The following is a 16,838-nucleotide window of genomic DNA, read 5'->3' on the forward strand; positions in this document are numbered from 1 at the left end:
GTAGGTAGTAGCTAGTAGTAGTAGTAGTAGTAGTAGTAGTAGTAGTAGTAGTAGTAGTAGTAGTAGTAGTTGTAGTAGTAGTAGTAAAACTCGACTTTTATTTTGAGATCAAGGATACCTGTACCTCATTGGTTACTTTCGCTATGACGTATACACGGGAAGTGGCCACGCAAGCGAGCGGAATCATAACATTGCATTTGAAGTCTCTATACTCATCCATTTATCGTTGAATTTCAGATATTTCAATTAAATGTTTACATGCCGGCTGTTTCTAGCTATATTTTAGAAGCAGAAGATATAGAAAAATATTATAATATGTTACGTGTGATGCTGCTATGAAAGAAAAACATGCTGTTGGTCGCTGTGGAAGCTAACCAACAGCAGCTAGCTAGCATATGGCTGTTCGGCTGTGATGAGTACCACCGTGCAAAGTAAGTGAAATACTGTCATTGTATACACACTAGCTACTTAAAAGCGTTGTGAATATTATGTTTGAATTCATAAGATTACTACTTCACGTCTCTATTGTTGATTAAAGGCTTAAATGTGACGCTTAAGGAGTGAGTATAGCTAGTATCGGCCTGTTTGCTTCAGGGAAGTCAAACAGTGCCTTATGAAGTTTTAACTTTTACCCTTTAGATTCTGCATCACATTCACATGCACATGTTTATTGCACAAACTAGCAATTTAAAGATATTTATGAAGGATTTCAGCAAGTCTAAGTGAAATGCTCTTTGAAACTATGGGTATTTGTAAATGTTGATAAGTATGTAAATATAGCTTGTAAATATGTTGTATGATATCCTCTATTGTTTTATGTTTCATATGGCACCTAATTGCTGCAGGTCTCCCTTGAAAAGAGATCTATGATCTCAATGGGACCAATCTGGATAAATAAAGGTTAAAAACAAACCAACAGGATTTCAGATGTTTTTACAAATATACCTCCTGCAAAACTGAACATAAAAGTATTATTCATCAGTTTTATGGTTGAACTTATTGTATGCATTTAGACAATGTTGAACTATCACTTATCACTGTTTTAATTTGATAACAGTTTATGTACTAGTTTTAACAAAAATACCTTATGGAAATGTCATATTCATAAAGCTACATTTCTTAACTCACCATATATTAGGTTGATTTTTTATTTAATGTGATTTACTATGATTTATATTAACCTTATATAGTTTCCTGAAATAACTATTGTTTTTTGTATTGATTGGAATGCTTTGGCTGATATAAATCAATTTAAAAACATGAAGTTTCTGTTGTGTTTTTCAGATGACAAGAAGATGAGCAGGAGGTGCGCTGACAGCATGTGACACAAACAGCTTTCCACTCATCACACCCCCACCCCACCCCAAATAAAGATGCCTCGACTGGAAGAGCTGGCCAACGTGGCCCTGAGGGTGCCGAGCATCCTGGTGCTGGACCTGCTGTATAAATGTGACATTGAAGGGCTAACGGAGCACCTCAAGGCCAAAAATGATGACATGCTCTTCAAATACAAATATGTCATCTGGAACATGTACTACATTGGTTAGTATGCACATGAGGAGATATTGATTATGTTACCTTCAAGGTAGGGTAGGTAAGAATGGAGAAACCAGCTCGAGTGCGCTAGAATTTGAAAGTACTCAGCCAAAAAAAATCTGCCCCTTCCTTCAGACTTCCTTACAGAGCCACTCCTCCAACACACACGTACGCGCACATGACCAATGAGGGCTCGAGATAAGTTTGTGCACAGATGGAGGGCTGTCGTGCTTTTTACAGCCCTTCGGCTTCCACAGATGACATTTTTGTATGTATTTATTGTCAAAGCATTTAATATATTCATTGCTTTCGGGATGTTAAGAGCATTCCATGGAATATAACAAAAAGTGTTTCTGAAGTGAATTACCTACCCCACCTTTAAACAGGAGAGTGTACGTTGACACCATGAAGTTGTTTTACTTTTCATTGATTGTTTGTGAATTCACTTTGTGTGCCGTTTATCGTTTAGATTTTTAGAAGAGACTAGTATTTTCATTCCTGGCTTCATTAAAACACGGAAAACATGACATGAGCATTTCATTTGTCTTCCAGGGCATCTCCTTAACTTGGTGGTGTTGGTTCTTCCTCTGAGGCACATTGTGACGCTCTACCTCCACATCCTCGCTGCGCTCCTCCTGTACATGGGGCATCAGATTTCAAAGTGAGCTTCTACTAATACTACAACTACATATATTATTTTGTAGTCATGCAGATTTGTTAGACTAACATCTGTTTTCTGTCCTGACAAACTTTGACATACTCAGTGTATCCAGCATGTCTGTGGAGAAGGAAATCACTTTAATAATAGGTGTTTGAGACTATACCTCATTTATTGCAAACATTTTCAAATGTGTCATTTATTGATGTGCCCAGTCTAGATAAAACATTCAAATGACCTAGTAGTACTAAATAAATAAAAATGTTGGCAACATTTGGTTTTAAGATATCCTAAAACAATTGGATGTTGTTTTTTTACTGTTCATTCCCCAGGGATTATGTCCGTGACGAGCTGCAGTACGGTTATGAAGGAGCGGTGTACCTCGACTCTCTAGCCTTCAACAGATTTGTCTCTGCAATGACGAGTGAGTCCACAAACTAAACGCACATGTTAATATGAAGCATTTACATTCATTTAGTTTCAAATTCAAAAGGACTGTAAATAAATAGCATGTCAATGAAAAGCCTTCTCAGCTTCATTCATAATGTTTGGCATGTCTTTTCATTTTGTTTGAACATTTAGAATCAGAATCAGAAACGGGTTTATTGCCAGGTAGGTTCTCACGTACGAGGAATTTGACTAGGTGTCGTGGTGCATACATACAAATTAAAAACAAACATTTAAAAAAAGAACACGGATAGCGAACTATATTAAGAACACTGTAATACAAATATAGTAAGATAGCAATCGAATAAAGCAGTACTTTACATTGAAATAGAATGCAATACATTATAGAATATAAAATATGTGCAGTAAGCAAGTATTTATGAACAGATGACGGATAAAGATAAGTTGTTTACTTTCGTTTCATACAGTCTAGGCATAAAATGGTCCTCTTGTGATTTCCTGTGCAGGTCAGATTATTCTCAGCACGCTGTGTGCCTTCCTGATGAAGAGCAGGAAGGTGTGGCTGTTCTCGGCTCACCTGCTCCCCCTGCTGGCCCGACTCTGCTTCCTGCGGCACGCCACGCTGCTCACCGTCAACACGCTCTCCGTGGGACTCACCGCAGCGGGGATCACCGTGTTCCTCCTCGCACATCTCTTTGTGCCGTACCGCCTCGCAAAGGCTGCCTATTCAGAGCTGCTGCAGCTGGAGGTACTCTTATTCTGAGATGTATTTATATTGAAGCACTTTCTCAATGCATCCTGTTTCTCATACGAGTTATTCCGATTATTTTAATATTTTAGACATACTTAGTTCATCCATCGAACCATGTTTCGATACTGTTTACTTTTTATTTTGAAAATTTGTGTTAAATAATTATCAAAAATAAAATGTTCCAATATGACAACATTCCTGTGTTTTAATACAAATTATTTGTGATTGTTTGCTATCAAATGTAACACACAGTTGGTTTGTCACACAAGGTTAAACCAATCCTGTACTTACTGTTTGTAATGCTCTTCTCTTCTCTATGTGTCCTGTGTTTCACACTACGCTCCACATGAACTCGTCCCCTCAGGTGATCGAGCTGTACCGACTCCTGGCTGTGGGGATCTCTCTGTGGAACCAGTTTGCCGTCCCGGTGCTCTTCAGTGTTTTCTGGTTTGTCCTCTTTGTCGTCCAGCTGTTCTCAGACACCATGTCCACCAAATCCTCGGCAACGGGATATCAGGGAATCCTCTTCTTCCTGCTCACAAGGTGCACCTTTCACTAAATACATTTACTCAAGCACAGTTTGCATAATGTGGGTTATAGATAGTAAAAGATACGAGTACTTCTCCCACCTTTCGTGATGTGATTATGTGGATTATTATTCTGTGTGTGTGTTTTTACCTGACATTAGGCAGGTCATATGTTTTTAATAACTGTGTTTTTGTTGGTTTATTGCACCCCTCAGTGTGTCTGAATGTTGTGCCACGCCGTACTCCCTCCTGGGTCTGACCTTCGTGGTTTCCTATCTCGCTCTCGGGCTGCTCAACCTATGCAAGTTCTACCTGGGAGGTCACGCAGCCGTTCTGAACGAGAACGTCATGCACAGGTGAGATCTGCAGGTGTATAGTATATCCTAATATAATTAAGTCCTGTGCTGTCTGCAGGTTTATAATCAGGGTGTCCGCGGGGTCTTAAAAAGTATTAAAAGTTGATAAATCAATTTAGCAAAAACGAAGGCTATTAAAAAGTATTAAACGGCATTTTCCAAGGTATTACATTTTGTAGCTTGTTTTCAATAAGTATATAAATTGTCCAAAGAGGTTGTATTCTACAGTCTGCCTGAATGTAATCATTGCGTAGGTGTGTAGTGTGATTCTGTGTAGTTTATTTATGGCATCCCGTTGGATTTGACGTCATCTGAACAGGACATCTCACGCTCACTGCTTGATAGCGCGCGAAGGTCCGTTTACACCAGTTGTTAAAAAACATCGTTATGGGGAAATGCAAGTTTGCGTCCAAATGGTTGGAAGATCAGGAGGAAAGACAATCCATACTGTATATAGTCAATGTGAGGTAAAGTGTGTCGCCAAGGTAACCGGTTAAAACTCCAAACAAGTGGCGATGAGGTCTTAAAAATGTATGGAAAGGGTCTTTAAAAAGGTCTTAAAAGGTCTTCCATTTGAATTCAGGGTTTCTGCATATACATATGCCTGATAAGATATAACCAATTTCACTTCCATGTATAGAAAATTTATCATATACTTTATATATATGAACAATAGAGCAGGGGTCACCAACCGTTTTTTAGGACGAGGGCTACTTTCAATGTTTACTAAAATACATGTTATGCATTTAATTTATTTTAAACCTGCTTTATTTTGGGGTTGGGACCTCACAATCCTCCAGGATTTTTTTTTTAAATGTTGAAGTTCATATACCTTGTTGTTGTTAGTCATGTATGCACCAGGATTACAAAATTAAGCATTATATTACCCAGCAATCCACCACCGAAGAATTTAATATATTTTTATAGTGAAATCATCACTGAATTACAGATATACCTACAACCATGAGAGAAGGGGAAGTATATACTTAATACTCACCACATATTAGAATATGTAAACAACCAATAACACATCAACTTAAATACACTCATAATAGTTAAACCATTACACATAATGCATTACAAACACCCACAATAATAAACTGTTTTTTTAAGGAAATTACGCCATGAAAAAATAAAAAATTGTGAGTCCAAGTGCAATAAATATATAATTGCCCAAGTTGCAACACACAACAGTAAAACTCTGCCCTCATGTGTGGTATCGGCTGGCAATGATAGGCTGTTTCAATGGGGCTGAGTGTAGATTCTGCCAGAAGGAAAAATCAGCGGGGAGGTGCCACATTGCTTCTCTTCCCGGACTGGCAACGCTGGTCCCGCAAATCAAGCCACAACGTGATTGGTCGATATTCATTGTGGGGGTGGGGGGAGGAGGGGTGTTAGATAGATATAGAGTTGTAGTAAGTAGATAGGGTTCGCTATGATTGAGGTTTCGTTTATGCATAGGGTAGGTTCTTTTAATTACATTTCCTTTTTTGTTTTGTGTATTTTATACATTTTGGATTTGCTTGGCGAGCTATTTTTAGAACATGCCCGGCGGGCGACTCACGTTGCCCCTGCGGGCGACTAAGTGCCCGCGGGCACCGTGTTGGCTACCCCTGCAATAGAGTATTTTACAGTTTCAAGTTCATATCTGAAGTAAACCTGATTTTATGGAGATTCATCACTACAAAGCAACCCCCTTTCACATGCATTGCATTTTAATAAAATGTGCACATTTAAATGTCTGTTTGTTGGTTCGTTCTATATTTGTGTGTTAGTTTCCTTGTGTAGAAAGTTTGAGATTTATTTTTTGCCTCTTTCTGATTGTGCCTGTTACCACTGGGTGGTAGTAAGTAGCAGCAAACGTGGCAGGTGACTTTCGAGAAATGTACTTTTGACTCTGCTCAGGGATTTCCTGGAAAACTTCCTCTCTTTGTTTACTCCCCAAACGGTGTCAACAACAGGTGGCAACACAATCTTAATGAATTGTTCTGACCAGTGTTAATGTCTTTTTATTTTCTGTTTCACTTTCAGTTAATATTGTTGTTCTTTTATTTAAGGTGTCTTTTGTACATGATCACTTGTGTAATTAAACAAAAAAGTAAAACCATGTAAAACAAATATGGTAATAGGAAAAAGTGATGAAGCTTTGTTGCCAACAAAAATGAAAGCTTTTTAAAAGGGAGCTTTTTAAAAAAAAAATCTATTTATTCCAATACTCATAAGAAGAGAGCGCTGTTTGTATGGGTGTGTGTTTACAGTTGAAATGATATCATAAGTCCAGCCCCTATGTGTTTCCCTCTCTTTGATGATAATCATTGTTTACGCTTGCTGTGTTCAGAGGTGTGACGGAGGGCGTTACTCTGCTGCTGCTCGCTCTGCAGACCGGCCTGCTGGACATGCAGGCCCTGCAGCGCACCTTCCTCCTCAGCATCATCCTCTTCATCGTGGCCACTTCCACCCTGCAGTCAATGATCGAGATAACAGATCCGGTTATTCTGGCGCTCGGTGCATCCCGCAACAGGTAACGGCTACTCCAGGCATTACCATTTATTATGGCGAGATGCAGATTAAGATTTTTGAGGTTATAGGCCAAGAAAGTTCTCTGATCTTTTTCTCTTTTTCTCTTCTGTGCAGGAGTGTGTGGAAGCACTTGCGTGGCATCAGCATGTGTCTGCTCCTGCTGATTTTCCCTGTGTACATGGCTTATAAAATCTCCAAGTTCTTCCACATGGACTTCTGGCTCCTTATACTGGTGTCCAGCTGCATGCTCACTTCCCTTCAGGTAGGATGTGTTATTTAGAAGGAAGGAAGTTGGAATATGTTTTTTTTGGACAAGAGTTGAGTGGAAGTTATAAAACGTTTTTATCATCACGTGTTTCAAAATATTTAAAATATCATCCCGCTAAAACCTTTTATTTGTTTATCTTTTCTTCAGAATAAGAAAATAAATTGCTAGATACATTTTCCTAATTTACGACTTCCAAGATTCTATAATCACATAAACATCTACATTTAAAGGTAGGGTAGGTGAGTTTGAGAAACCGGATCGAGATACACTTTTTGTTATATTCCATGGAATGCTCTTAACATCCCGATAGCAATGAATATCTGAAGTGCTTTGACAAAAAATCCATTAAAAAATGGAAGCCGTCTGTGGAAGCCGTGGCGCTGTAAAAAGCAGGACCAATCATCTGAGCCGGCCCGGCTAAAATAACTGGATGGCCTACCTGCCTGTCAGCCTTCCATCTGTGCACAAACTTATCTCGTGCCCTCATTGGTCATGTGCGCGTTCGTGTGTGTTGGAGGAGGGGCTCTGTAAGGAAGTGGCAGATTTTTTCCGGCTGTGTATTTTCAAATTCTAGCGCACTCGAGCTGGTTTCTCCTAAATTATCTACGCCACCTTTAACACTTACATTTTTTTCAAAACACATCTGAAAAAAGTAACTTAGAAAATTAGTCCTGGCAAAAAAAAAATGTCTCCCACGTGTTTAAAAGATAAAATATTATACACCTTGTAAAATAGATCAAAAAGTCCTACTAATAAACACTGCTAGTCACATCATTTCCAACATGAAGCCCATTATTTATGCTGTTCTTGATTAAAATGTCCCTGTTTGTTCCAGGTCACAGGCACCATGCTGATCTACTCCCTGTTCATGGTGGAGCTGTTCCGCCGCGACCCGATCGAGAGCCTCGATGAGGTGATCTACTGGGTGAACGCCGTCAGCCGCGTGCTGGAGTTCGTGGTGGCGCTGTGCGTGGTGGCGTACGGCACCTGGGAGTCGCTGTTTGGCGAGTGGAGCTGGATGGGCGCCTCCGTCATCATCATCCACTCGTACTTCAACGTTTGGCTCCGAGCTCAGTCCGGCTGGAAGAGCTTCCTGCTCAGACAGGAAGCGGCGAAAAAGATCAACTCCCTCCCGCTGGCCACGGCTCAGCAGCTGCAGGAACACAACGACGTCTGCTCCATCTGCTTCCAGGTCACTCACCTACCGTCCCACTGGGGAAAATACAACAGCAGAGCACTATAGAAAATCTGGATACAAACACGCAACACACTGTTAAATACAAAAACCCTTTTTTACCCTGATTTGGCCATGAAGAGTGTCTTTCAAATCAAAGTGTCTCCACAACATCATAAGGAAAGACGGCACACCTGTGCAGTCATTTCTGTTTTTATGTCATCGTCAATCAGTGTTTACGCTGTTGTAAAAACTATGACTTCATTTGTTAGTCATCAACCTTTTTTTTCCATGACTAAGACGAGACAATGACAAGGCCGCACAGGCGTAATTCATTACAGATGTGTCAGTATCGACATCCAATTACATTGTTGACAAAAAGACAAGACTAAATGTAGCTTTAAAAATATAAAGATTTACTTTTTTACAATCGGAAATATAGAAAAAGAACACAAACAATCAAAAGCAAAATAACCCAGTGTTCAATCTGACAATCTTATATATTTATTCATATACAAAATCTCTACACAAGTATAGAGTGATGTTGTTCATTATCAGTAATGTTCTTTCACAATGCTGACTGTAACATAGACTGTGGACATATTGTACTTTATGAGCAGCTCGATCTCGTTCTTCCAGTTCAGCTGCACCGCTCCTCTCGCTGCTCAGGCACGAATCTTTGGCCTCCAGCCGGTTTGTTTTCTAATCAAACCGGTTTCAGATGTTCAAACTGGTCCTCAATAAAGATGACAGGTTGAGTGTCAAGGAAGCAGCTAAAGAAACGTTTATAATAACAGAGAACATGTGTGGGGAAGCCTTGACATTCGCTGGTTCAAGAGCTTTTCAAGTAGCTTTTTTAAAGAAAATGTAAATAATAAAAGAAATTAATTTTAAAAGGAGATTAATGAAGAGAGGTAACATTTAAAAAAAACTGTATTAATTTAATTTGCTCATATTGTTTTCAAAAGAAGTCCAATAGTGCTGTACTGTACAGTATTAATGTTTAAGTGTGGCTAATAAGTACACTAACAATATACCTATTGATATAATAAAGCATATTATTATATATATAATACAGACAAAACAGTAAATAAGTAAAAACCAAAAAATAAAAGTCAGAAACAAGCATTAAAACCAGCTTTATTAACACAATTTAATATCTCTCTATAAAACACATTTTAGACACCTAAAACAATACATTTCAGTTTAAGTGTACGCAATATTACACATTTTTTCACCGCTTTATCGTGCTGTCATACAGCCCTTTTTCTTTTAACTATGATATCTTCAAAGCCACCAAACTCCAATGACAAAAACAGTTACTTTTTGGAGTTGCTTAGTTTGTGTGATGGTGTGACTTCTGTGAATCCCAACTAAGGCTTTTAGCTAAATACTGGTCTCTAGTTATTGTTTAATTGGGTTATGTCTCTCACCCTCACAGGAAATGAGCTCTGCTGTGATCACATACTGCGGACACTTCTTCCACGGCAACTGCCTGCGCAAGTGGCTGTACGTGCAGGAGACGTGCCCCATGTGCCACCAGAAGGTGCGCCCCAGCCCCAGAGAGAGAAACACAGCTTCAGGAGACGCTGCAGAGGAGGAGGCAGCTCCCAGAGACACGGGGCCGGATCCGTCCGCACAACAAGCGGAAGATCTGAACCAGGACAACGGCTCGTTACCAGAGATGCAGAGCGATGCTGTAACTCCAGATCCTGCAGAGCAGCAGGAGGAGATTAAAAGCTTTGAGGATGGAGATTGTGCGAGAGAAGGTAAAGACAAACAAGATGAAACTCAAAGGGAAGCTGTTCAAGGTCTTCGTTTCAGCTCCAGTGGAGATTTTGTTGGATTTGTGAGCCCCTGCTCTTCGGGGGGAGATGCAGAATCACGTAACACCTCTCTTTCTAACATGCACAACGAAGGTGAGGAGAGTGGCATAGACTCACCGCCGCCATCGACGTTAGAGCGCCAATCTGCCTCATATGGAGCAGAACGTGAAGACAGCAGCAACGCTTTCTCTCCTGAAAACAGGGATTTTAATAAACACAATGACTGTGAACGAACAACCAGATCATGCAGCCTTGAATCAAACAAAAGTCTTGAGGCATGCGGTGTGAACAGCCAAACCTCAGTTAAATCTTCTAATAAAAACTCTGAATTCTTAGACTGTGTTGAGGATCCTGAAAACCATAAAGGTTCTTCCTCCTGCACACGCTCAGAGGACAGTGACTGACTGCATCAGTGCCTTGGGAGGATGTCAGAGGGGGATCTTCCATAACGAAGGATTTAAACACATTTGCCTTCTCTCTGTGTTAACCAATCAAAATTGTCTTTTACTGGACAGTATAATGAATGTTAAGGAAATAACATGTGTTTGTGTTCAATATGGGCTACCTTCAGACTGCAGGCTAAATGCTAAAACGTTATAATAAATAACCACCATTAATACATATTATACTGATAGTAGTTTTACTGTTGTCAAACAATGCAATGCTAATTAAAAATGTTCACTTTTATTTAATTTTAATATTTTGTTTGTTATAATAATTGATATCATTTATTTGATCTTTGCATTATTGGATAATTATCATTTTGGCCGCTTCCATATATTGGGTTTTGAATAAGGTCTGATATTGGTAATATTTGAAAAATAAATAAATCAGGAATGATCCCTTGCAGTGTGAACGTAGCCATAAAGAGACTGAATTGTGTTGGGTTAAAATCTTATTGTACAACCGTAAAGAAATTAAATTACAATTCATAGAACTGATTTACAACTATGAAACAATTATCTTGCATCAATATTTACCAAATTCTAGAAGGTTACAGGTAAATATGTTTACTAATAAATTACATTTCAATGTAGTGCAGTTTTGTGAAAGCAATATGAATGGAAGTTTCAGCATTCGTCTCTTTAATTCATAAATCAGCCTTTTGTTCTGCTTCTCTGTCTCCAAGTATTACGTCTGCTTTTCATTTTTTAACTGAAGTCACTGATTTAATAAATTCATGACAGGTGCACACAGTGAGTCTGACTGAAGTTTAAACTGAATATACACATACATTTTACATGTTCACATACATTTTACATGTTCACATACATTTAGAATCATCATCAAAACATGTATTTTGTGTAGGTTCTTTTTTTGTTACCCCTCGCGAACACACGGATAGTAATGTACTCTTGTTTTTCAGATCATATGTTTGTTTGTAGGGGTTTCCCTGAAAAAATGTAATACAAGAATTACATGTTTTACATTTTCATAGCACATAACACCATTAAATTATAAAAGTATACAATAGTTTACATTTAGCAGTGAAGTTAAATACATAAAGAGAGCAACTTTGATATATTCTCTTGAAAATCATAAAACATGCTTAAAACACTATTTTACATTATTAATATAACTAATAACTAAATAATTATTAAGCGGCTGTTTTAAGTGATAACATCACCATTTAAAAAGCGAGTGCTTAATAAAAAGATCAGTTAATTAAACACCGACATGTCCAGTCCAGACTGGTCCGTGTACATGTCGTTGTTTCACAGCAGTTTTGTAATGGTGCGTTCAAACCAGGTTCAAACCGAAGGCGAAGCGAACTCTTTCGCGCGGTGCGATTACATACAAAGTGAACGTAAAGACGCGAAAAGGGCGAGTTCGCGCAGGTCGAGGCGAAGTGTGAACGCGGTGTGAGCGAACTGCCAGCGCAGCGTCCGTCACTCAGCAGCACCGCCTTCTGCTCATAAAGCCCCGACACAAGCACATCGCCGCAAGTTGGCTAACAGCAGCTTTGTCGACAGTGGTTACTTCACCTCGTTTAGCCTCAACCGGCGGATACACCATCTGACAAAATACTCGGTAACTTCGCTGTAAAGTGAGGGTTTATCGAAGGATAGTGTCGTTTAAAATAAGCTGCAGAACACTGCCAGCTATCTTTGTTACGAACTCCGCGAATACGTAGTTTTAGCTCGCTAGCTAACGGGCACTAGCTCGAGAAAGAAAAGGCCGTTGAGTTGACCCAGAGTCAGTTATTTAACAGAACGCGGAATAGTCCTGGCACATCACGTTTGCCTTGGATAGGAAAACACTTCAATTTAAAGGAGAAAACATTGAAAGAAGATGGCTTTGAAAAGGATTCATAAGGTAAGAGCATTTCGCTTAGCTAACGGCATTAGCACGCCGGGCTAGCCTCCCACATTGCTGCTCTTGTACCCCTGAGAACATGGCGGTGAAACAAGTGTTTTTAAGTTTCTGTTTGCACTCGTTTTGTGTGTTAACATTTGAGTGAGTTGAAAGTGTTAACTGTTGGTGGACACGTCTTAAAGTCTCATCGATATACACGTTTAAGATAAGATGGCTCGCTAACATTAGCAGTTTCGATTACATGTTCCGTGTGTTTGACGAAGTGAATTGGGGAAAAAACGAGGCCTCATTAACTGCCCAACACTTCATACCTTTACACACATCATATAAATGGTCCTTGGGTTATGGTTTCATGCCTTTACTGGATACTTTGTTGTTATTACTTCTAGTTAATAGTTCCTACATGTTGTAATACTCCACCAGAACCCATGACTCATAGCACAAACTAGATCAGTTCATGATACACTTCCTTGGTATGTGATAGTTTTTGTTTTGCGTCTGTGAACATCACAGGGTGTGTTCTGGCATTTAAATGGAGGACACTGGCAACATGAGATTGAAGTACAGATCCTGAAATGTTCGCATCCATGCTTTATTTCTTCACTCTGCTGTTTACCAGGATCTTCTTTCAAAGAAATCCATCAACTTACTTGTGAAATGTTGCGTGTCAGAAGGCCGGGGTGGGGCTGAAAAGGAGCTGTGGACCTAAAATTAACATTAGAGGCTGTTGTAAAGGTTCTTGGGTGTCGTCTTGCTGTTAATTTGGGATAACACGGTGGCCCCCCCCTTCTCTCTCAGAGGAACTGTATGAACCTTGAGGGTTGAGGCAAGAGATAAATACACTTGCCAGGACAGTGTTGTGAGACAAACAAGACTACATGGACATTATTGCTGTGACCCAACCTTTTAACTACTCTTAAACTGATTTCTCCTTTGGGTTATAAAATGTCTGATGGTAAACCATGTCCAAGGTGTTGTCTTTATATGTCTTCTGTCTAAATCGCAAAGATAATTTCAACAACAAAAAGCAGGAAAATAAACATGTTTGTATTTAATCACAAACTCGCACATTTTAAGTGGACACGACAAGTAACTAAAACTGTTTTACATTATCCATTGGGAGGATATTTGTTTTAATCTAAATTCACAATAAAAAAAACGACTTTCCCAATTCTCCATTTGGACATTTATACCAAGGGTGTTAAGTGCACATTGATTTCAGGTGAAGTCTCTTCATCAATCTGTCTGTTAATACCATGATGTCTAATTGATTATTGTTTTAAACTTCTTCTCGTTACAGGAGCTGAACGACCTGGCTCGTGACCCTCCAGCACAATGCTCCGCCGGCCCAGTGGGTGATGACAGTACGTGTCAAATGACGTCTTTGAAATGCCAGAAAATAGCATAATTAGAATTTCCAGCAGACCAAGGCTATATCTTTCACTTAATCTTATTTTTTATTGACCAACACTCTCAAAGATGTTCAGTTTATAATCACGTATGCCACAATGAAATACAAAGTATATCTTCACTTTTGATCAAACAATAAGCACATTTTCCAATAAGTGAATGATTACAGCTAAATAAATACCTTTTTTTTAATGCTTGATTTTTCACATAATCTGGTGTTTTTTCCACAATCACTCATGGACACCAAGCATCTTTACACATTTCAAAGGAAACAATCCCATAATTTCTTTAATGATCATTAGTTGATATGAACATCTGGTTAAAACACAGAGGACCCCGGTGAACCTTATTTAAAGGAGAAGTGCTTTGGGAGTTATAACTAATAGATGGCTACAAAACGGCTTGGAATATGAACATGTTCTATAAAGGGAAATGGTGTTGCATGTAGGCTGCAAACGCCAACCTAGTTCCCGTCAGATCACATACCTGTGACCTTTCCCTGGTTCCTAACATTTATATTTTCTGTTTCTCCACAGTGTTTCACTGGCAAGCCACTATCATGGGACCTGTAAGTACATACTTTATGACATAATTGTTGTTCTCGTGTACTTTTCAAAGAAGCATGATGTTGGAATTTGTCACAGAGTGTTGTGTTCCTGGCTGCTTTAAATATACCCACGAGATAAAGGTTGAAATTTGACTTTATGATGAGAAGCTGGGAACAGGAATATTATTTATTTACTGAAATTTATGTAAATGTATTTCTTTCAGAGTGACAGTCCGTATCAGGGAGGAGTTTTCTTCTTGACAATTCATTTTCCAACAGACTACCCCTTCAAACCCCCCAAGGTAAACTGAATCATCAGAGTTTCCTTTTTTTGTGCTTTTACAGAGATTTAAAGATATTTTTCATCTTTTTTAAATGCAGTATCCCTCATGACAAAAGGCTTGTTCTCCACTTAGAAATATAACACCTTTTCAATGTCAGACACTGGGGTCTATCATGTATGTTTTTAAAAATAACTTTTCATGGTGTATTTCATAGTTAAGTTCCAGAGAAACAACATGGAAACCTTTCATCTGAAATAAAAACAAGCCCAGTTTTCATGAAAACAGATTACCTGTTGCAAACCCGCATGAAGAAATACCTGTTTCCAGTATCTGACTGGCATGACTGTTCAGCGTCAGTGCCTCGTGTCGGGGAATTTACATTGCATAACTTTGGCGTGAAGTGTGACGCAGCAATGTGTTACTTGTCCTCATTGTTTTTATCTTTCTCTTTCAGGTTGCATTTACAACAAGAATTTACCACCCAAATATTAACAGTAACGGCAGTATTTGTCTGGATATTCTCAGATCACAATGGTCTCCTGCGCTTACTATTTCTAAAGGTACGGAAAACTCTATGTACTTCACAACAGTCATGTCACTGATAACATGAGAAGCAGTCTGAAATGTTCACTCACAAAACTTACAAACACTTTTGATAAGCAAATAAACGAGGTCCACAAGTCATATTGGTGACGGTTACACAACATTTCATATATACATTCAAAACAAATTTTAAGTTTCAAATGTTTGTCTTTTATATATTATGAAATCCCCTAGACCAAAATCCTAAATTTGAATAAGATTAATTTATATATATATATTTTTTTCCCATTAAAACAACATTTTCAGCCATGTCAGGTTTTTAAACCTCAAGTGAAACACAAATGAATGCAGATGCATAATGTAATCTCTTATTATATAGTAATTCCATTGTGTTAATCCTGGAATTGATTTTTATAATTGCTATTCATGTTGTTAGACTGTGTTAATGCCTAAATTGTAGACACCTGGACATTACATTCGTCACACAATCAATCCAGGGTGACTTGTCGGCGGGCCTTGATGTGACTTTGGTATTTCATTGGTAAAACATGTGTATTTATTTTTCCTGTAGTTCTTCTCTCCATTTGCTCACTGCTATGTGACCCAAACCCCGATGACCCGTTAGTGCCAGAGATCGCACGAGTCTACAAAACAGATAGTCCGAAGTAAGTTACTTGTATATATTAAATTCATTTAAACTTTTCTCTCTCCTGAAATGAACAGACCTCCGCAATATGCACTCCCATTTCCTCTTTCATAAGGTTCCCCTAGCTAAAAGGAATGCAGTATTATACAACCGTCCTGCAGTAAATCACGGGTTGTTTGATGCTGTAGGTTGTGGTTTTGTTGAAGTGTAACTCGTCCTGCAGAGACTCGTTTCTTTCAGTCTACATTCCATGATATTTTAAAACTGTCATTATTTGATCATCCCCAAACTGCATCACCAGGCAGCTGTGAAGTCACACACAGGTGTCTGATCCACAAACATAAACACAGAAAAAGATCATTCAAACTTTCTGTGCAGTGTATTTTGTTATATGTGCAAAAATATTCCTTATCTATTTCTCCATGTACAATGAAGAACATGTTTGACAGGTACTTTTACCAGACCCTATATTTACCGCTCTCACGTAACACATTAGCAAGACAGCAATTGAACAAATCACAGTCAAGGATTACACTGCAGCAACAGAATAAAAAGCCTTCAGAAAGAAAAACATTGCACAAGTTCAGATGATGAGAATGCAGAGATCGAGCCTAAACATTCATGAATTTAAATGACAATCATTTTTAGGAAAGGCCTGAGGGCCGCAACGTCAGCTAAATAAAGGATGTAGAAATAAGGCGCGTTCACACCGCAGTACTCTTTAGTTCTCATGGACTAAGTACAGATCGCGTTCACATAATATAATCTCTTATTATATAGTAATTCCATTGTGTTAAAAATGTTTTACAATTGTTATTCATGCTGCTGTTAGACTGTATTAATCCTGGGGAAGGATTAGGGAAATGAAGCCGCTGACGTCACTTCTTCTTCTGCTTTGGGTTTACTGGCAGGCCGCAAACAACTTCACGGCGTGTACTGCCACCCGAAGTCCCCGGCCAGTTGGGGACTGGCTTCTACTGAGCTTTTCTGCTCTGGGCTAATGCTAATAATGCTAATGCGAGGATAATAAAATGGCGGCTTCACAAAACTTTTTGGGAGTTTTACGGG

The 16,838-nt window shown here is 38.9% G+C and overlaps 2 protein-coding genes across 3 annotated transcripts in view; both read left to right on the forward strand.

The window, feature by feature from the left end:
* The first annotated feature begins 1,356 nt into the window (after window positions 1–1,356).
* Window positions 1,357–11,137, forward strand: LOC104943108 (RING finger protein 145). Its single transcript, XM_010768465.1, has 10 exons — window positions 1,357–1,542; window positions 2,089–2,197; window positions 2,527–2,618; window positions 3,109–3,350; window positions 3,718–3,896; window positions 4,096–4,236; window positions 6,575–6,757; window positions 6,871–7,018; window positions 7,860–8,216; window positions 9,640–11,137. The coding sequence occupies exons 1-10, from the start codon at window positions 1,374–1,376 to the stop codon at window positions 10,426–10,428; spliced, it is 2,409 nt and encodes an 802-aa protein (XP_010766767.1). The 5' UTR covers window positions 1,357–1,373; the 3' UTR covers window positions 10,429–11,137.
* A 790-nt stretch (window positions 11,138–11,927) lies between these two features.
* The window catches only part of LOC104943356 (ubiquitin-conjugating enzyme E2 D2-like), an 8,847-nt gene continuing 3,936 nt past the window's right edge, over window positions 11,928–16,838 (forward strand). Inside the window, exons 1-6 of one of the 2 annotated variants that reach the window (XM_010768760.1) lie at window positions 11,928–12,340; window positions 13,641–13,704; window positions 14,287–14,318; window positions 14,522–14,599; window positions 15,036–15,141; window positions 15,696–15,789. In XM_010768760.1, coding sequence (XP_010767062.1) covers window positions 12,317–12,340; window positions 13,641–13,704; window positions 14,287–14,318; window positions 14,522–14,599; window positions 15,036–15,141; window positions 15,696–15,789 — 398 coding nt within the window. In that variant the 5' untranslated portion in view covers window positions 11,928–12,316. The remainder of the gene's footprint in view (window positions 12,341–13,640; window positions 13,705–14,286; window positions 14,319–14,521; window positions 14,600–15,035; window positions 15,142–15,695; window positions 15,790–16,838) is intronic. The other variant, XM_010768829.1, reaches the window with a different exon arrangement.

The sequence above is a fragment of the Notothenia coriiceps genome, unplaced genomic scaffold (assembly GCF_000735185.1).
Source record: "Notothenia coriiceps isolate Sejong01 unplaced genomic scaffold, NC01 NC01_scaffold00000120, whole genome shotgun sequence".
NCBI classification, from domain to species: Eukaryota; Metazoa; Chordata; class Actinopteri; order Perciformes; family Nototheniidae; genus Notothenia; species Notothenia coriiceps.